Genomic DNA, 20,882 nt, shown 5'->3' with positions numbered 1-20,882 from the left:
GTAGTTACTGATTGTTGTCTATGACCCGGGGTAAAATACTTCTGAGTCAAAACCTCCGTATGACCTCCCAGGTCATCTAGGATCTAAATACCTGCTTTCCTCTTTGGTGCTTTGGGACTTGTTCAGTTGTCATCTATACTTCCTTCTCCACTCCCCAGTCCCGTTTACTTACATCCTTTGTCCATGTATTTCTATCCTGGGAGGATATTATCACCTCCATTCTGGGTGAGGATCATCTCTTCTTCATTTTGCGGCACGCAGTGAGATGTAGGAAAACAAAACAAAGGCAGATAGTAGACTTTGTAACCTGACGGAGGAAGGTTTGAATCCCACAATCGCTGGTTCTTAACATAGAAAATTTCTTCTCCTCTGTCAAATAAATAAATAAAATCTTTAAAAAAAAAATTGCTTCTCTTCACATTTCTGATCCCCCACAGTCTGACAGGAGCAATCAGAGCGGGAGGTATTTTCCGACTAATTTTACAGAGAATCTTGATCTTGTTTGAGAGTTGTTAGGGGCTTGAAGGGCAGAATAAGGCTCACCTAGACGTGATTTCTGGTTCTTTCTTACTGCGTCATCCAGCGAGTTACAGATATAATGTTATACATACTTTTGTCATCCATAAAATGGAGGGCCATAAAATAATGGCTGTGAACCTTTAAACCTAAAATTTGGTACAAACCAAATACTCTATGGACTTCAAAAACTACTCTTAGTTGTTGGCGGACGGTAAGGTGCTAGTTATTATGAGTACAAATGGAAAGCTGGAGCTGTGATTGGTACAGAAGCTTGCTTAAGAAATAAAATGCATGCGGGACACGAAAAAGGTTTTGCCTTCTTCAAACCACCAGTCTGGCCCTGGATTCCATTGTTTCCAAGTTGCCTCATTAAATCCCTTCAAACATCTCCTTCAGAAGTCTCTAGGAACTTTTGTTTTTCCCTTGGAATTCTTCAGGAGTTTCCAACTTCCTGACGACTCATGAACCACACAGTAGGTGATTATGTTTAAAAAGTCACAAAAAATGGTAGGAAAGGTAGTACTGATTAATTCATACAGGAGTCCCCTCATGAATAAGAGAGTACACAAAATTAGCATTCACAAATTGTGGGGGAGGGGAGAGGGGGAGGAGAAAAAGAAGAGCGCCTTTGGGTGACAGGAAGTGGGAGGAGACTTTTAAAAGAGCAATCTTGGGCCCGGGGCCATTTCTGAAGTAAGAAATTTTTTTTTTGTCAACCTTGACTTCTCTTTGGATATGGAGAAAGCAAAAGGCAAAAAGGTAAATACAATTTTAGTGGGTTTATTTCTGTCTGTCTTTGAGAGTCTCCTCTTGTTTCTCTCTCCAGCTGAGCACACTTGATCCTTCTTTTGAGGAGAAAAGAATGTGCCTTAGAATTTCCTCTTGTTAAGAAAAAAAAAAACAAAACAGTAAAGTCCTAAGTAACACTCACAGCCTTGTATGTTGGGGCAAGGAGATTGTAAGAAATGGGGCTTCCTATTTTGGTTTTGAAAGATGCTTTATCCTGTCCGAAAGAAGAATCTAGTATCAGGGCTGGAGGGCAGTGGTTAACAGCAGGAAAGGGGAGGTGAGGGGAAAGCTTCAGGAAGAGGTAATGGAGCTGAGGTTGTGAGAGAACTAGATCCTTTAATTTGTGCTAAGCAGACACCGGTCCTAAACCAGAAGTGCTGGGTCTGAACCCATCTTTTCCCAGGGTCACTGGGGTTAGGGAATAATCCAGAGCCGGACATAAGGACAAGCACTGCAAACAGAAATTAAACGTCGAGAGGCATTGGGGTGCCTGCGTGGCTCAGTGGGTTAAGTATCCAGCTCTTGATCTCAGCTCAGGTCTTGATTTCATGGTCGTGATTCAAGCCCTGAAATGGGTTCCAGGCTGGGTGTGGACCCTACTTTAAAAAAGGTAGAGAGGCTTTGAGACTTTTCAGTGGAACCGAAGCACCCCGCCAAGGGAACCCGAGCGCTCTGAAGAGTCTCCTTCCTTGGAACCCTCATTTTTGGCCCCCAAGTGGATGTAAGGCTATGCAAATGTACAATTTGAATACTAGTGCAAAGCTGCTATAGAGATGTAAAATGCCATACGAATGTTGATCTCTCCCGTACTTGCACCTTGGGGACACTGGAAAGGATTTAGATTTTGGGATTTTCTGTCCGTCTGAAATGCCTACCTGTGTGCCTTCAGTCAGGTGACCTCTGAGCCTCAGTTTCTGCATCTGAAAAACAAAGTTAGAAATTACCATCAGGTTGCTGTGGGGAGTAAATGAAAGAAAATAAGAAATGTGTCAACACCTTGGGTAAGAGGTTAGTTTCTTTATCAGATAACTGTATCCCCACTGTTCTATTGTTTCTTCTGGTTCAATTAAACAATGTTTGAGGGCCTAGGAGGAGAGAGAAATTCTGCCCTTAGGCAGCTTACAGTCAAATGGAGTAACAAGCCTTGATCAAATCACACAAGCAAATGTAAAACTGCGACTGAAACGGGAGGAGTGAGGCAATGTGTTGATGTGACTTGATCCGAGAAGATTAGAAAGGGCTGCCAGATGAGGGAGTACTGGAAATGAGATTCTGAAGGAGAATAAGATTTAAGAAAGGGAGTAGGAGGCTGGGTTGCAGTGGGAGCGCTCTCTTCAGGCCATGGTAACTAGGCTGGAAAGGAATTCTGTGACCAGCCCTTGGGGCCGTGGAGAGGCTCGTAGGCTGAAGTAAAGACTTTGTGTATCTTCATGCTAAACACAACCACTGCAGGAGTATATAGAATCCCTCTGGCAATAGTAGGGGAAACCTTCCTTTGGAAGAGGTCAAGAACGAAGGAATGGGGGAAGAAAATCTTCAGGTAAGAGAATAATGGATATGGTGGGTGGGTGATGTAAGGGCTCCCACCCCCCCCATCACCCAAAGAGCCTCGTCTTCTACTTCTGTGGTTTGTATCTGTATTTTCTGTCTTAGTTACGTTTTCAGATCGGCCTCCCAACTCGCCATCTTCCCTATCTTATAAGCAAACCTGGGGTTAAGGTGATTTCCCAGGGGAGAATCCACACTGCCAGTGGTGTGTGTAATGCCCATCCTGGTGCCATGCACGTGAGTTATCTTGACGCAGGTAGTGTGTGGGGTGGGCCGGGCACCTGAGGGAAGACGGATGGGCTCCTCTGTCCCCAGCAGAACTCCACGAAGTCGGGGGAAGACTCTCTTGCTCGCCAATCTCAACCAGAAGAAGCCAAAGAGAAACAGCAGGCTTCTGGGGAAACAAAGTTGCAAAGAAACTCCGAGAGAAGGGACCAAACGAAAAAGATCTATGAAAGAAGAAAAAGGTAAGGCTACAAGCCCTCGAATCTCATTTCCTTGGGTTTAAGAAGACCAAGGAACTTTTCTGAAGGAGTAGAACGAGTAGGAAAGAAAACTGGTCCTGTATTCTGAAAACCCTCCGCTTCATTTGGGGCCCAACTTAACATCTCACCTCTCTGAAGCTTTCTTTCAGCCACCTCTGTTAAAACTGGTGTCTTCAGGTGTCCAAACTCTGACAATGTATCTGGTTCTGATCAACATTTTGCCTTTGCTTGCTGCTTAGTGTTAAGGATCTCGACGTGCAGTGATTTGCAGACAGACTGCCATAAATTTCTAAGAACTGAGGATAATACTTCACCCAGCTGGGTCAGGTGGGGTGGGGTGCAGGCTCGGTTGTAATTTACATGGAATAATTCGGTAAAAATGCCTACGTGATACCTGACTCGTAATGTGAACTCAGTGAAGCCTCACAACTGTTAGTGTCATTACAGTTGTCTGTTCTGGAAGTGTGTTCTGGAAGTCTGTCCGAAACAGTGCGAGCGCATGAGAAAGCTGTGTGCAGTGAGACCGGAGCTCTGCCTTGAGTGGGGTGGGCTGATTAATTCTGAGAATGGCTGGTTGGGTGTAGCACTGCCGAGTGGTTTATTTTGCTCTTTCGTGAGAGGACAAGGCGCCACTGAGGATTTATGATGTCAGGTTTAAAATTCCTATTGTTCCTCTGGACTGGAAGTAAGATCAACGTCCTTGGAGTCTGGGTTTAGATGCTCACAGAGGAGCAGGTAAGGGAAGTAAAAACTGGAGGTTCAGAAGTAGTCAGTCCCAGTCAGTCCCAGTCCCTTGGAGGTTCTGGGGTCTTTGGCAAGTCATGAACTATACAATGGGGACTGGGCTGTGAGAACTGAAAGTCGTACTTCAGCATTTTAAAAAGCTACACAAAAGTGAATTACTACTAATTCCATCCCATTCTCCTCCAGCTTCTCGTTCAGAAAAGGAGGCACAAGGCAATGGAAGAGTAAGACTTCGGAAGAAAATCCCAGTTCCTCCATTACCTCCTAAATTGCCACCAGCCAACGTGCTTCACCGAGACATCCTGCGGGCCTGGTGTCAACAACTAAAGCTGAGCACCAAAGGCCAGGTGAGGGTCCATGTTGGCCGCAGTGCCCCTGGGAGGAGGGGGAGGAGCCTTACTTGATTGTTGACTCATTTTTCTCTTGTCTTAGAAACTAGATGTATATAAGCGAATCTGCGAATATGCTTACCCCGATCAAAAGGTAGGTGATTCGTGGGGATTTGACCAAGTGGAAGGTTTCGTTCTTATCCTCATTACCTATTTTGGCATCAAAAAGTCAATGGAGGGATTGCCTTAGCCCCTCCTTCCCTCCTCCACTCCTACTGAGGCGGAAAAGCACACCCACCGCACCCCAGCCCCTCCCATCCCCACCCCCGCCACTTCTCACCAAGTTTCTGCAAAATCATAAAAATGAGACTACACCTCTGACAGCACCTTAATCTTAGAAACCCTATTTGTAGAAGAACATTCCTGTCACCGCAGAGGAGGCCAAGATTCACACACATTCACAAAGAAGATCACAGACAGACCAGGGGGGAATGTCTCCGGAAAGTTCTGAAAAAAGGCTATCTTCTGATGGAACCTACCGTCCTGACGTGGCTGCTCCCCCTGAGGGCGGGGCATCTGCCCTTGCTGGGTCTGATGTTCTCCTAGAAGGAGTCGATACCGTTGTCGTGACAACCTCGGCCCCGGATGCTGTGTTTGCCTCCTGGTCCAGAATCGCAGCCAGGGCTGGGAAGCTGGAGACCGTGGAATCGCCACAGGAGGCCCATGGTAAGCCCCGGATTGAGAGCTGCTTCTGGTCCGGTTGAGGAAAAAATGCTATTGATATTAACCTCCAATCAGATTTTAGGGTGTATCAAGATCGCCTGAAGCATTGGTGATTCCTGGGCAAACCCACAGAGTTTCTGATTCAGAACTGAGGTAGGTCCTGGCAATTTTCATTTCTAACAATGTTTCAGCCAGGGCTGATGATGCTAGTCTGGGGACCACACTTTGGTTTTTTTGGTTTTGTTTTTTGGGGGTTTTTTTGTTTGTTTTTAAAGATTTTATTTATTTGACAGAGTGAGAGACAGTGAGAGAGGGAACACAAGCAGGGGGAGTGAGAGAGGGAGAAGCAGGCTTCCCACTGAGCAGGGAGCCTGATGTGGGGCTTGACCTGAGGATCCTGGGATCATGACCTGAGCTGAAGCCAGACACTTAACGACTGAGCCACCCAAGTGCCCCATGGGGACCGCACTTTGAAAACCACTGCTGCAAATTATTGATGACATCAGAAGGGAATGGCAGTGTGTTTGGCTTTCTCTCTTTCCCCTTCTTTAAGGAATTAAGAGCAGTCTCTAAAATCGACTGCCTCAGCTTAAGCCCCTGGATCTTCTAGGATCTGTTGAGTGACATTAACAAGTTGTTTAACATAGTTCCCAATTTCCTCATCATAAAATAGGCTAATAATTACACCTACCTCATAATGTTCTAAGAATTATAGGATGTAAAATTAAGAGAGAGACCATAAACTGGTTAGCTCAGTACAGTGCCTGTTGAGGCCCCTGAACCTATCTCATGAAGGCCTTCCCAGACCACTCCGGTTTAGTCTTTCTGTTGAAGGAAGCCAGAATATGTCGCCTCAAATTATACCTGTCCTAGATTGTTTTAAAATTTATAATAAAAATTGTTTTGAGCTGATAGCAGTTAAAGAGCAGCAAACCCAGAAAAGGTCCTCTTTTTACTGCCTCAAGGGACGTTATAAATTCTCTTTGCTAGAGACAGTCCACTGAGAGGTGGCACCAGAGAAGCCTTCCTTCTAAGTTCCTTCCCATAGATTGAGTTTCCCCCGCTGTCTGCCACACCCAGGAGCTTAAAACTGCTTCCCTTTTTCCTCTCTGACTGCTTCCTCATTTCTCTACAAATTCATTGTTCTTTGTAAAAGCCGGGATCTGAGCCGCCATTTTGAGTCCATTTTCGTTGGTGGTTTCTTCCAAGTGATGTGTGCCATACACATTAATAAACTGATTTTCTCTTGTTGATCTTTTTGTGAAGGAGTCCCTGCTGCAGACCTAGGATGGGCAGAGGTAAAGTTTTGCCTCCTTTGCACTATCATTTACCCACCTGGAGCTATACCACTTTCACCTACACCTTTTCCTTTTTAAAAGTTTTAACAGGAACTGTTCTGTATAGTTTTCTAAAAGGAGCAGACAGTTCCAGGGCTCATATCTTGGATCTAGCACTTGAGAAAAGTAGTAGAAACAAAGACCATGATATATTCTTGACCAAAAGAACATTAGAATTTGGCCATGCTGTGTTCCTACTTACCACTCTCTCCTCCAGGTGTCAGGTGGTGTGTGGTCCATGGAAGAAGTCTGCCTGCAGACACAGAAGGTTGGGTTCACCTGCAATTTCATGCAGGACAAGCCTGGGTGCCTGAAAAACGGGGGAGAGTATGTGCCCTGTTCTTGCTACCGGCCTGTAATTTTCCACCCCCACACCTGGAAGACAACATGCTGTGCCCCAGATGTGTTCGGAGGTAACTACCTGGTGCTTTTCTACAAACTAAAACTGGGCACCTGCTTTTTAGTTAGGGGAGAAAGGAGATGCATGTTAGTCTTAAATAGCCCTGTATTTCTTGCACAAGTTGTCAGTAAAGAGTTCCAAGAAAATTACTACTGAGATAAGTGTATTCCTAGGAAAAAGAGCATTTATAGGTCAGGGCTTAATGCTTCTACCTAGAGACCCACCCATAATTACGGAGAAACAGTACTGATTAATTACTATATTATAGGTATAAGCACTTCACAGAAATAATGACTAACAAAACAACAGCAACAAAACCCTTTAAGTAGACTACAGTCTAATGGGGATACTGGTATGTAAACAGCTGTAATATCACCTGATGACTAATACCAAAGAGGGGTTTTTTTAACTTCAAGGAAGAATTGTCTAAATGGGAAGAAGGAGAAAGCTCCTTTTTCAGTATAGGGACCAATGCCAAAGCTGAGAGAACTTAGGACAAAGTAGAAGTTTTAAGTATTTTTTTTTAAAGATTTTATTTATTTATTTGACAGAGATAGAGACAGCCAGCGAGAGAGGGAACACAAGCAGGGGGAGTGGGAGAGGAAGAAGCAGGCTCATAGCAGAGGAGCCTGGTGTGGGGCTCGATCCCATAACGCCGGGATCACGCCCTGAGCCGAAGGCAGACGCTTAACCGCTGTGCCACCCAGGCGCCCCAAGTTTTAAGTATTTTAGTGTGCGAGAATATGGTTTAAAAAAAAACGAGTCTGCTTTCTCCTTACAAAATGGGCATAAAAATGCCTATCTGAAGTATTGTAAAGATTAGATGAGTTAATAAATGTAAAGTTCTTAGCGCTGTGTCAGACATAGGCAAGCGTTCAAAAAAAAATGTGGGTATTAATTACTCCAGCAAGTGGGATTTCTTTCAGCGAAGTCATAAAGATGGAAATATAGAACGTATGCAAAAAAACAGTTTTGGCCCAAATTGAGCATTACAGATTTTAAGTAATATCATTAGTTTTGGGTCTGATTATCCTAAGCTTTGAAGGTTTAGAATTTACCCAGTAACTCATGGTGTTCTTTCAGAAAACGTCATTAGTTCTGTGAGGGGATCAATGAAATACCTCTGTAATCACAAGCGACCCACTCTAGAAGCACAATTATGAAGAGAAACAAAAGGTTTTTCTCTATAATTTAAATTCTAAGCCAATTGAAATCAACATATTAAATGGCTGGTGCAGAATAGGCCTGGGGGGAAGGGACCTGAAAAATTCCTTGTTCTCTGTGTAAACTAGACTGGCCAATTCATTAAGATTTCTGATTCTAAGTAGGATGGGAAGTATTTTTTAAAATAAGCTACTACTATTAACAAACAGGGGTGAAGCGGGATGAGTACTGTTCTGTTTCAAAGCCACAGCCACAGCATTGGCTCAGGGAAGGGGACAGTCCTCCACCAAAGTCCCGCCTCTACCAGCAACCATTTCCATAACTTTATACCTGCCACTTCACTTTTCTGGGCCTCAGTTTCCACATCTCTAATGTGAGCCACGTGGACAGGGAGGTGTACAGAAGTCGCCAAAGTATTAAAATTAAGAAGCCACCACGAAGTTTATATGCCTGTAAAGTAACTTTTATTCCAAAAGGCTATTGTATTTAGGGTTTTGTTTGTTTGTTTCCATTGTATTTACTTTTATAGAGAATCTTCTGAGGAGACTTAAGTGCAGGGTTTTTTTTTTTCCCCAAAGAATTCACATTTTATTGATCATATTATAGGACTATAATACAGTGAAAATATAAACAACAAAAATTATTCTTAAAATTTATTTTTATTTAAGTTCAACTAACATATAATGTATTACTGGTTTTGAAGGTAGAGGTCAGTGATTCATCAGTCTTACATAATACCCAGTGCTCATTACATCACGTGCCCTCCTTAATGCCCATCACCCAGTTTTAAAGAAAAGGATAGGTATGCAAAATTTTGCCATTTCAAAGATTAGAGTGAAGGACGAGGAATCTGGTCAGGCAGCTCTCTCTTGCGCGATGGGCTCTGAAGGGTTGGAAGCAAGTAAATGTGCTGAGGCTTCCACTGCTGAAGAGGGAAGGGTGTGAGATCTGTTAGAAAAATGTTGTGGGAAAGTTGTTTTTAATAGGTTTTAAGGGCCTAGAATCTTCTAAAGGTGCCAAAATGGACTCTAGCTTTAAGTAATAGCAAACGAAGCTGAAGAAGGTACAAATGATACACCTGCTTGGATAATGTGAGATTCAAAGCCGTAAAGGATACAGGTGACTTTCTGAGGCTTGAATACGGGGAGCAGACAAGTAGGAAGGGTGATTGGAGGTGTTTTCCAAAAGCACAAATGGAGAAGTTCAGCAATAGGGATGCTCGAAGGAAGTTTCCGGTTGTGTTATATTGGAGAGGGTGAGCGCAGGTATGCTTCTGGCCTTAGTTTGTGAGGGGGGTGGCTTACAGAGAGGGAGGATGGAAAGAGGACTGTCCCTCTGCGTGGAGGGGCATAGTGCAGCCCAGATTTGCTGCCCAGGGATCCCTCTCCCCAGCCTTCAGTGTGCTGGAACCATCCTCCGTTGACCTGCAGGGGGCCCGGTCTTAGTGTCCGGATTACTGAACACCCAAGCCTGAAGTGGGTGGGACCCTCAGGCTAGACTACCGCCCCCCCAAAGGAGTGGCAGTCCCTGGGCCCTGGCACAGTTACTGTCTGCCACAGGAGAAAGTATGTGAGTGTGCACTTGTTTTTTCCCCCTTCTGTCCTACTTCTGCCAACAATTGTCACTGCCAAGCAAGTTGAATAAAATTTGAGGTCACTCTGGAGAGTCCTTTAATGACCTACGGAGGCCACTGGGCAAATGGTTAAAAGATCCACTCGGGGGCCTCTCCTGCCCATGGGCTGCACAGGACAGGAACATAGTACACAGACGTAACATGGCTAATAGTCACTCCTTGGTGACATGGTTACATACTTTCCACCCATTATCCTAAAGTTAAGGACAGTTCCACCAGTGGGTTTCCTGGCTGTTTCAAGGATGTAGCTTCATGTTTCTTTTTGAATCTCATCTCTTTAAAACCGTTTTGTTTGCTTTATAGGAATAAGGTGTTAATGAAAAGCCTCCAGTGAGCTTCAGTACCAGGAAAAGGGGTACAGCTGTGATTATAATTAATGGTAGAAACGGAGCTACAATCAACTCCGCGGCGCCGCTGAGGGCAGGACTGTGGGCTGCTCCACACCCTCCATCTGCCGGCCTCCAGGGCACACGGGCTGCTGCCGTTGCAGATGTTACCCTCCGACCCCCACCCGGGCCTGCCTGTGGCGCCGTGGGCTGGGATACACGGGCTCCTATGTGTTACATTGGAAAATCATTTCAAAATATTATTTGCTTCTACTTAATAAGATGAAAACGTCATTCGTACTACCAAACGTTGACCCTTCTGAAATGGAAGTGACCTTAACAGTTCCTTTAAAGTAGGAGACTGACCCGAGCCTCGCCGAGCCTCGCCTGCCCTGGCCAAGGGGTGGAGTTGAAAACACAGGTGTGCTTCTGTGCTGGATTTCTCTTCTTGCAAGTGTCTAACTCCCCCAGACCCTGACACCCTCTCAGGTGCATGACTTTGGACTTGTTGAATATTTTAAACCAAACGGAAAGCTGTTACTCTTTCCCACTTGCCAAAACATAATCTTAATGTAACAAAACGTTTTTTGACATTTTCTTAATAACCTGAGACCTCTGTGGTGTGTGTCCAGGATAAAAACAGAGAACACTTCGCTGGTATTATTTCCCCATGTAACTATTATGTATGTTTCTACTGCTTAAAAATATTTAAGGGGACTTCTGAATCATAAATTCATAATGTATTGGATTTCAAATGTGTATATAAAATCATCTGTTGTATATATGAAACCATATGCATTGCAGGCAAATTTAATATTCTTAACTTGGTATGAAGCCAAAAATCATGATATTCTATTTGGCATGATTTTTTAAGCCACTCGAATGAGGTAGGATTAACATTTTTTAAAAAAGCGCTGTACATTTAATGTATATAATTTAATAAGTTTGGTTCATTTAAAATCTTTTGCATCCTTCCTGTCCTGTGTTCTTAGAAAAGTTGTTTTTTTCATTTGTGCTTTATGGCAGTTTCCTAATTGTTTATTGCTGTGGATTTTTGGATTATGAGATTTTTGCCCCCTCCAAAATGTACTGGAAGTAGCAGTAGAGTTGGAAAGTTTGTAACCATCATGATACGGACAGTTTTGGGCAAGAATCCTTAATAAATGTTAAAACTAGAGAGCCGTGTTCGTTGATGAGCAGGATACTCCCGGGATCTTGCAGTGTCTCCACACGGATTGCTCATTAATGGTCAGAATTTACTTACTATTAAATAATACATTTTATTCCCTATATCTTAATATTTTTAATTTTTTAAAGATTTTATTTATTTGAGAGAGCGAGCGACAGCACAAGCAGGGAGGAGAGGGAGAAGCAGTCTCTCCACTCAGCAGGGAGCCCAGCATGGGGCCCCATCCCAGGACCCCAGGATCATGACCTGAGCCAAAGGAAGATACTTAACTGACTGAGCCACCCAGGCATCCGCACATATTATTAATTTTAATTTTGTTTCCTTTTCAAACTTTTTCCCTATTTTCAGTGGATTACCCAAGTTTCTGTTCTTTTGCATTCCCAGTCTGCTTATAGATAGCTTCCCGTTCCAAACATGCAAGAGTAAACTTAGTTATCTATAAAAATCACTTTTATTCCCAATACTCCATGCCTCGGACAAATTCTGTGGCAAACGGTCCTTGAAGTATGGTATTGATGTTTGGGAGGTGATGGGGAGAGAAAATTTCATTTCCCACCTGGAAACTAAAGTCACAGTCATGCAGATGTCTGCCCAGAAGCCTGCTGTGAGGAAGGACTATTAGGAATGGTTACATCTCCAAGGATCCCAGCCCCAAGGAGTAGATGTGGCAGGAGAATGATGGGGAAATTTTTAAAATATTAATTCACTGAATTTAAATTAACTTAGCTGAAAGTGCCTCAAGTAAATCTACATTTTGCAAGATAGGGCTTACAGAAGAAATGGGTCATGTCTACCTTGATCAAGTATTCAGACTTACCGCCAGGAGTGACACAAGCAAAAATGTGGTTTCTGATGGGAAATAACACTGATGATATTCTTGCCAAAAAGATTTAATGTGAATCTACTCAGAGGAGCAGGCAGTCCTGATGATAACCTATTGTCTTGGCATAAAGTGAGCCTACCTTGTCTGGGCGGCAGTTACTAAGGCTTATCCATATGTAAAAATCCATAGAACTACGTACTTAAAACGTGTACTTTTTACCATATGTAAACTATCTTTTCTTAATTTTTTCTTTAAAGATTTTATTTATTTATTTGAGAGACAGCAGAAGCATGGGGAGCAGCAGAGGCAGAGGGAGAAGCAGACTCCCCGCTAAGCAGGGAGCCCGATGCGGGGCTCAATCCCATGGACCCTGGATCATGACCCCAGCCGAAGGCAGCCGCTGAACCAACAACCATCCAGGTGCCCCTATATGTCATTTTTAAAAACTGCCCTGGTTTGAATAAGTTACAGTTCCGCTACATAAAAGCACGTTAGGTGGAATAATGGGAAATCCGAATATAGAGTGGAGATCAGATGATACTACAGCCATGTTAATGTCTTGCTTGTGAAACTACAGAATTTGCATTTAACAATCGGTTAATGAGGGACAATACACAGGTGTTGTGCCAACTTTTATATCTGGAATTTTTAAATAACATTTCAAAATACTCAGTTGTATATAGGAAAAGATCCTTTTGAAATACAAGTCAAATCATGACACTCCTTTGCTCAAAACCCTCCTATGGGTACTGTTTCATTCAGAGTTAAAACCAAAGTCCTTGTAACCTCCAAAGCCTTACCTTAGTATCTCCCACCCCATGCCTTTCACCTTCAACCTCATCTCCAGTACCCTGCCTTTGTTCCCTGACTTTGTCACTGGCTGGAATGACCTTTCCCCAGAAGTTAGTATGGTAAACCTTCTAAGTCACTTGGTCAAAAAAGCATACTCTGAACCCCTCTTTAAAATCACAAGCTGGGGGTGCCTGGGTGGCTCAGTCGTTTAAGTGTCTGCCTTTGGCCCAGATTATGATCCCAGGGTCCTGGGATCGAGTCCCACATCAGGCTCCCTGCTCAGCTAGGAGCCCACGTCTCTCCCTCTGCCTGCGGCTCCTCCTGCTTATGCTCTCTCTCTCTCTCTCTCTGTCAAATAAGTAAATAAAATCTTAAAAAAAAATAAAATCACAAGCTGTTTTTCAATCCCTACAAATACCATTTCTCCCTCCTCACCCTGCTCTAGTTCTCTATTTTTCTGTAACATGTATCTCCTCTAACATAATATGTAATTTGTTATTTATTGTCTCCTACTAATAGTATAAAGGGATTTCTGTTAGGTTTGTGCACTTAAGTATCACAACTTCCTAGAACAGAGTCTCACACATGGTTGGTGCGTGAATGATTCAGTGAATGATTCAGTGAATGATAAATGGAAAGGCTTGAAGTGAACCGTAAAAGGAAATGGACTGCAGGTTACTTAGGAATCAATATAAAAAAATTGGTCTCTGTCCTCTAGTATATTACTACATAATCGCTATCTAATTTTACTCAGTGTTCTCTGGGACAATAATTTGAGTCCCCTCTTGGAAAGAAAAACGTTCTCTGTTGTGTTTAACACCAAAATTCTGTTTTCTATTCCCACTATGTCATTCCCTCTAAAGTACTATTTTAGAAGGTCTCTAGCAAATTCTAAACTTCCTAGCAGGAAGTTGTCTTTTTTTCCAAAACTCCATCTTCCTGTTTTAGAACGTGAAGTCCAACAGTATTAAAAACAGCAGTCATCAGGGGCGCCTGGGTGGCACAGTCTTTAAGAGTCTGCCTTCGGCTCGGGGCGTGATCCCAGCGTTCTGGGATCGAGCCCCACATCAGGCTCCTCCGCTGGGAGCCTGCTTCTTTGTCTCCCACTCCCCCTGCTTGTGTTCCCACTCTTGCTGGCTGCCTCTCTCTCTGTCAAATAAATAAATAAAATATTTTAAAAATATATAAAATAAAATAAAAAAATAAAAACAGCGGTCATCACCCAATATTTCAATCATTACCTGAAGGATAAGAACATCATTGAAATTGCAATACGTCTTGAAGGATAAGAAAGCAGAAAGAACTTAGTCCTGGGAGGGAACAGGGAGTAGGGGGAGATACTAGCTTACAAAAATGACATAACTGGGCCCTGAAGACACTTTTCATTAGAAGGATTAACTTCGGTTATCTTGTTTCTGGCTATGGCGTAGCTATATTGGAAGTTTTGGGAGGAAGTAAATTATTCCAAAAGTGTTATTAATCTCTTCTGAGTCCATTACTTAAGGGAATATTTCTTTAAGATAGAGTTTTGAGTTGACATCAAATTGAAGGGCAAATAAACATTAAATTGAAAATGAGAAGAAAGGAATTCCAGCCAGTGAGAAGGGCCTGTGAGGATCCTGAGGTGAGTAGCAAAGAAACTGGAGGGCCATTATGTTGGGAGCTCAGAGCTGGGAACATGGATACCAGTTGAAACGGGAAAGGAATGGAGACCCAGGCAACATAAGATCTTTGTTTTGTCTTTATCTTAAAAAACACAAGCTTTGGGACCCCTCGCTGGCTCAGTCAGTGGAGCATGTGACTCTTGATCTTAGGGTTGTGAGTTTGAGCCCCACGTTGGGTGTAGAGATTACTTAAAAATAAAGTCTTTAAAAAAAAAAAAAAACCAAAAGACCCAAGGGCCTTTAGAAGTTCAAGGGGCTGGGCTGAGAAGATTTTGAATAATCTTTTGAAAAGATTATTTGCCTCTAATGTAGAGAAAGGACCAGAAGGCAGAGGATGTGTTGCAGAGGAGACCAGTTAAGTCTTTCTAACAAGAGATTTTGGCAGATTTGACTCTGGTGGGTGGTAGAGATAGATGGAGGTAAGCTTGACAGGACTCATTATTGACTGGATATTGAAAGTAAGCTAATGCAGAAAGAACAGAAAAGTGATTCTAAAACTGGTTTCTATCAACAAATTACCACATTCTTTGTTCATTTTTTTTATTCCATTCCTCCACATCTCTTGTATTAAAAGCCATTTGGAAAGCAAGAGTACCAGAAGACAATCCATGTATCCTAAGTAAGATGACCCCCCTTATCCAACCTGACCAAAGGGTGGGAAGGGTAGGAACTGACTGGAAGGGGCACAAATAATTTTTCTATGATGATGGATTTTCTGTCTGGATTGAGGAATCAGCTATCATTCTTCAAACTTACCAGACTGTACACTTAAGATCTGTACATTTCACTATAAATTCGACCTGAGTTTATTTTTTTTAAAGATTGTATTTATTCAGATGCTTGGATGGCAGTTGGTTAAGCGTCTGCCTTTGGCTCAGGTCATGATCCTAGGACCCTGGAATCGAGTCCCGCATTGGGCTCCTTGCTCAGCAGGGAGCCTGCTTCTCCCTCTGCCTGCTGCTCCCCCTGCTTCTGCTCACCCTCTCTGACAAATAAATAAATAAAATATTAAAAAAGAAGATTTGAGATAGAGAGAGCACAAGCAGTGGGGAGGGGCAGAGGGAGAGTTCGGAGAAGCAGACTCCCCACTGAGCAGGGACAATGGGGCTCAATCCCAGGATCCCTGAGATCATGACCTGAGCCAAAGGCAGACTTTAACTGACTGAGCCATTCAGGTGCCCCAATTCTGCCTGAATTAAAAAAATAAAAAAAGTTTACTTTGGAGATCAAAAAGGAAATGGTGTCTGTCATATGACTCTACTCCTAGGATTCTGTACAGAGACCTCAGAGCCATGATAGATGACAAAGAGGAGGACCCCAATATATCAAGGGGATTTCTAACACTGCGGGGTGTTATAAAGGAGGTTCATAGAGACTGTATAAAAGTTCCTAGGTATTGAACACACGCAGCTCTTAATGCTGCAAAACAAAGGTCAGAACTTTCCACATTCTGCTCTTTCCTCAAAGCCCTTCTTAAATCTTACTTCTTTGATAACCTCCTTTGATATGTTCCAACTCTTAAAACTACCTTTTTTTATCCATACTGGATTGGAAATTTCTACATTTCTTATAGTTAAGAACACAAGAACCCCAGATATTTGGGGTAGTTAGATGTAAGTTCAACTTCCCATCCTTTTTTTTTTTTTTTTAACTTTTTTTGGTGGGCAGCAAAGCAAAGTTTATTGGTGGTAGTACTAAGCTCCCAAAGAGGGAGGGGACCCGAGACAGTTGCCCTCAACTTCCCATCCTTGAAGCTCAGTTTTGCAGGGTTGCTAGATTAAAAAAAATCATGCATGTAAAAAAAAAAAAAAGAAATCATGCATGTAAAACAATTACAGTATAAGGCAAGTGATAGATATTCAGCCAAGAGTAATTGCTGTAATTCCTATTATGTTTTGTCTCTATCTTCGTTTCCTGAGCTGAGGTGATCTGTAATTACCAGACACTTATTAGCCATTTCAATAGCTGAGTGGCTTTGGGAATTTATTTAATCTCTTTAGCTTTCTCAGGTTTATTGAAGCATAATTTACATACTGTGAAATTCATCCATTTTAATGTATAGTCTTAGAAGTTTTGGCAAATGCATGTAGTCATGTAACTACGAACACAAGATATAGAGCTTTAATCACTCCAGAAAATTCCTTCTGGTCTCTATGTAGTCAGCTCCTACCCACTCCCAGCTCCTGAAAACCAATGATCTATTTTCTGTTCTTATAATTTTGTCTTTTCTAGGATGTCTTGTAAATAGAATGAGTCTGGGTTCTTTAATTTAGTATAGTACATTTGAGAAGACTCATGCTTTTGTGTGTATCATTAGTTTGTTTCTTCCTATGATGAACAGTAGTATTCCATTGTACAGACAGACCACAGTTCGTTTATCCATTCACCAATTAAAAGATATTTGGTTATTTCTAGATTTTGGCAATTACAAATGAAGTCCGCTATTAACTTTCCTATGTAGCTTTCATGGGAACGCTCAAGTTTCACTCATTTGGGGTAAATATCCAAGCAGGGGGCTTAGTCATATGCTAAGTGTATGTTTAGCTTTATCAGAAACCGCCAGGGGTTCCCGGATGACTCTGTTGGTTGGGCGGTTGGGTGTCTGATTCTTGATTTGGCTCAGATCATGATCTCTGGGTCATGAAATTGAGCCCTGAGACAGAGTCCATGCAAAACGAGAAGTCTGCTGGAGATTCTCCCTCCTTCTACCCATCACCACCCCCCCATTCTCGAAGACAAATAAATAAATCTTTACCAAAAAAAAAAAAAGTTCCACAGTTTTCCAGAATGGTTGTGACATACTGTATTCTCACCAGAAATATATGATACCCAGTTGCCTTCTTTCCTCATTGACACTTGGTATGATCAGTCTTTTAAATTTTCGCCATTGTAATAGGGGAATATTGACCTTACTGTGGTATTAATTTACCCTCCACATAGCTCCTCGGTGGAGTGGTTGTTAAAGTACTTTGCCCACTTTTTATTGAATCATTTGTTTTCTTATTATTCAGGTTGAGGAATTCATAATACATAAATTAAGAATCAGCATGTCACCTTTCACAACAAAAATCCAACAAGGATTCCCCCCCCCAACAGGGATTTTTTTTTTTTTTATGATTTTATTTATTTATTTGACAGAGCAAGAGAGCACAAGCAGGGGGAGCAGTAGAAGGAGAGGGAAAAGCAGGCTCCCTTCCCAGCAGGGAGCCCAATGCAGGGCTCAATCCCAGGACCCTGGGCTCATGACCCTAGCCGAAGACAGACGCTTAACCATCTGAGCCACCCAGGTGTCCCCCTACAGGGATTTTTGATGGGTTTTCTGAGCCAGTGAATAATGGCAAGCGTGGCATATTGTAGGCTCAACAGAACAGAAGAACTCTGGGAAAATGATATTTGGTATTATGTTTCAATGTGTCAGGGATAGTTGTTTTTCTTGCATTGAGGTATGTTCCTCTTTAAGAAAATACCTAGACTTGTGGCACCTGGCTGGCTCAGCCAGTAGAGACTGTGACTCTTGATCTCAGGTTTGTGAGTTCACATGCCATGTTGAGTGTGGACCCTACTTTGAAGAGAAAAGAAAAAGTCTAGACTTAAGTAGAATGCCACAGTGTGTTAGGGGTTCGGCAAAGTGAAGGAAGGCGGTAATGCAGCTGGGTTGTATGCAGTGTGGTGGGCGTTGGGATAGGTTGTATGCAGTGTGGTGGGTGTTGGGAAATGAAGGCAATTGTCAACTGAGTATTTCTGTGCTAAATTCTAAGCCTCCATTGTCTTAGATAGTTCATATAACATGGCTACAATCCGATGCAATGAGCTGACCTGTGGGTAGAGGCTGCAAAAACAAAAAAGATGGCAGCTATGTATGTTGGGTAAAGTGTTAATGCCCTGCAAAGATTAAGGGAATGGGGAGTGTAAGATGTAGGTTTGACTACTGGCTGTGCTATTTTAGTTGCTAGCTGATTTTGAGTATCCATTACCTACATGACAAAAATCATTTTATCTCACAGGATTGTAAAGATTTAATGAGAAATTATATGTAATACATTTCATAAGCTGTGGTCTATGCAAGCATGATGTATGACTAGTTCATTAAAATTTTTCTTAGCTTCTGTCCTTTAATATCAAGTTGCCCCAAATGGAATACTTCCCTGGCTAACCAGTGAGGCTCCCATGGATGGGCTCTCTTGGGATACTTTATGTAGCTGGTGCCAAAAAAGAACTTGAGTACTGATAGCAGGCTTAGTAAATTGGGAATTTGTGCAGCTCGGAACAAAGATGGGAATGTGAGTCCTTTTATTAACTTAGACTGTTTATACGTGCATATTAAAGAAAAAGTCATTAGTTGGGAAGGCAGTAATAGTATAAAGTCATAATTCTTTTTGTTTTTTTAAAGATTTTATTTATTTATTAGACAGAGAGAGAGCACAGCAGGGGGAGTAGCAGGCAGAGGGAGAGGGAGAGGCAGGCTCCCCACTGAGCCGGGAGCCTGACACGGGGCTCCATCCCAGAATGCTGGGATCATGACCTGAGCCAAAGGCAGATACTTACATGACTGAGCCACCCAGGCGCCCCAAGTCATAATTCTTATAATGAATTATTTTGCCTAATTTTGTATAAAGCAGGGCCAGAGAAAGCAGAAGGATAGAGAACGGGAGGACATTATTCTTGGTCTCAACTCCCACACATGACTCCATGGTTCACCCTGCTTCCACCTGTTTTGAACTATGGAGATAAATAACATTCATTTTTTTTTAATGGAATAGCACCACATTTTTGGACACTGATCACAAGACCTGCTTGCAGAATATGTTCACCTCAGCAGAAGTAGTCCAGAAATTGTCATATTCAAGAAGAGGCTTGATATTGCCCAGTTCAGCGATGCCTCAGCACAGACCCAATGGAAGGAAGAAGGCTCAAGTGGCCACTACTGTTGACATGGCTAAAAGGATTGTGGTAGATAACCCAGACCAAGAGGCTGCACGATTACTATGTTCAAGGAAGAGATTAAGATCAGAGACTACTGTTACTACCACTTCCCAGTCCTGGACCCAAAAAGTCTCTGGTAAGACGGACGATAATAGTTCGTGCATGGGGCACCTGGCTGGCTCAGTCAGTAGAGCATACAATTCTTACTCTTGGGGTTGTAAGTTTGAGACCCACGTGTGGTATAGCTATTACTTAAAAATAAAATCTTGAAGGAAAAAAAATTCGTGCTGATTAGGAAGAGGGAAGTAGCTCAAGTTTAAGCTGCAAATAGAAAGGAAGTGGTGGATTAAGCCACTCACCATTTAACAGTCCATAGTTTGGACAACAATTTCCCATAAGGCATCTCTCCTTTTGCCGTAGCTCACTTTTTACTGGCGAATGTCAACATTTTTACTAAATTGATTTCTAAGCCAAGTAATTTGGCTCTGTTCTTTACCCATCTTTGAGTGTAATTATAATTTCAGAGGGAAATATAAAGTGTTGATGTGTTCAGCAGAGGAGTGCCACAACCTGAGTAAACCCAATTTCTCTTCCCTTTCTTCAAGACATTCAGGCAAAGAAAGTATCCCATTATGATGTGGTGATCACGCAAAGTGCCTTTCAGCTCTGTACTGCAGGGAGAATAATTGGCTAGTGGACCCAACTTTAGTTTCACCACCATGGAGTTCATGCCTACGCTCAAACTCCTCCCTGCTATTCCTAGCCACTAAGTGTAGCAAAAACTCTAAGGCGGGCTCAGTCTTTTGGCTTAGACTTAGGGACTCCATGTCAGCCTTGAGAAAACTTTCTTGCAACTGCACTACAGTTCACAACTTTTCCTCCCAAACCCCCTTCCCTCTTCTTCACAGGGGTCAACTTCATCATGCTCTGACAGCTCTCCTAGCCTCCTGGCTCCCTTCTCCTTTTCCCCACAGTTGTTTCCTACAGCAAGCCTCTTGCCTACCTAATCTTATCTTGGCATCTGCTTCTTGGAGGACATGAACAAAAACATATGGTGCCAAGTGAAAATTGATAAGCTGGATTCTGGAACTGGCTCATTCACTGCTGGTGAACATAAAAGGACCAATTCTGAGTGCTGTGTAAGGGATGGTTAGTCCCTCACACACAGCGGTAGTTCAATTGCTAGAGATTTTAGCGGAGGTGGCCTGGAAAGAATGTTCTGGTAGAGGAGAATGCCCTTGCAAATGCAATAATTCAATCATTTGGCAAATATAGATGTTAGGGGGTCTACAAATACAGTGGAGCTGGCTGGTTATTGGTAAGTTGTATTAATGCTCATCAATGGGATAATGAAGAACTGAGGGCCAGTAACAAGCATTGAAAGACTAAGCATGAGATGTAAAAGCCAAAGAGGTTCTTGTAGTTACAGAGTTCCATAGCTCATGTTGTTAGTTAGAAGAATGGACAGAGCTGAGCAGCAAACAGAAGCTCTAG

At 42.6% G+C, this 20,882-nt stretch overlaps 1 protein-coding gene across 1 annotated transcript; it reads left to right on the top strand.

Annotated features, from left to right (window-relative positions):
* The first annotated feature begins 3,151 nt into the window (after positions 1-3,151).
* DPPA4 (developmental pluripotency associated 4) lies at positions 3,152-10,036 on the top strand. The gene is made up of 6 exons (XM_034669186.1): positions 3,152-3,323; positions 4,272-4,432; positions 4,518-4,568; positions 4,831-5,140; positions 6,692-6,887; positions 9,975-10,036. Exons 1-6 carry the CDS (start codon positions 3,152-3,154, stop codon positions 10,003-10,005), a joined length of 921 nt encoding a protein of 306 aa, XP_034525077.1. The 3' UTR covers positions 10,006-10,036.
* Positions 10,037-20,882: the final 10,846 nt, after the last annotated feature.

Source organism: Ailuropoda melanoleuca, chromosome 1 (assembly GCF_002007445.2).
Source record: "Ailuropoda melanoleuca isolate Jingjing chromosome 1, ASM200744v2, whole genome shotgun sequence".
NCBI lineage: Eukaryota > Metazoa > Chordata > Mammalia > Carnivora > Ursidae > Ailuropoda > Ailuropoda melanoleuca.
The sequence above is the reverse complement of the archived record's forward strand: the minus strand, read 5'-3'. Positions and strand labels throughout refer to the sequence as shown.

Coding starts and splice junctions, on each gene's coding strand:
- DPPA4 (XM_034669186.1), top strand. CDS start 3,152: ATGGGCTCCTCTGTCCCCAGCAGAACTCCACGAAGTCGGGGGAAGACT. Junction 3,324..4,271: donor ATCTATGAAAGAAGAAAAAG/GTAAGGCTACAA, acceptor ATTCTCCTCCAG/CTTCTCGTTCAGAAAAGGAG. Junction 6,888..9,974: donor TGCCCCAGATGTGTTCGGAG/GTAACTACCTGG, acceptor TTTGCTTTATAG/GAATAAGGTGTTAATGAAAA.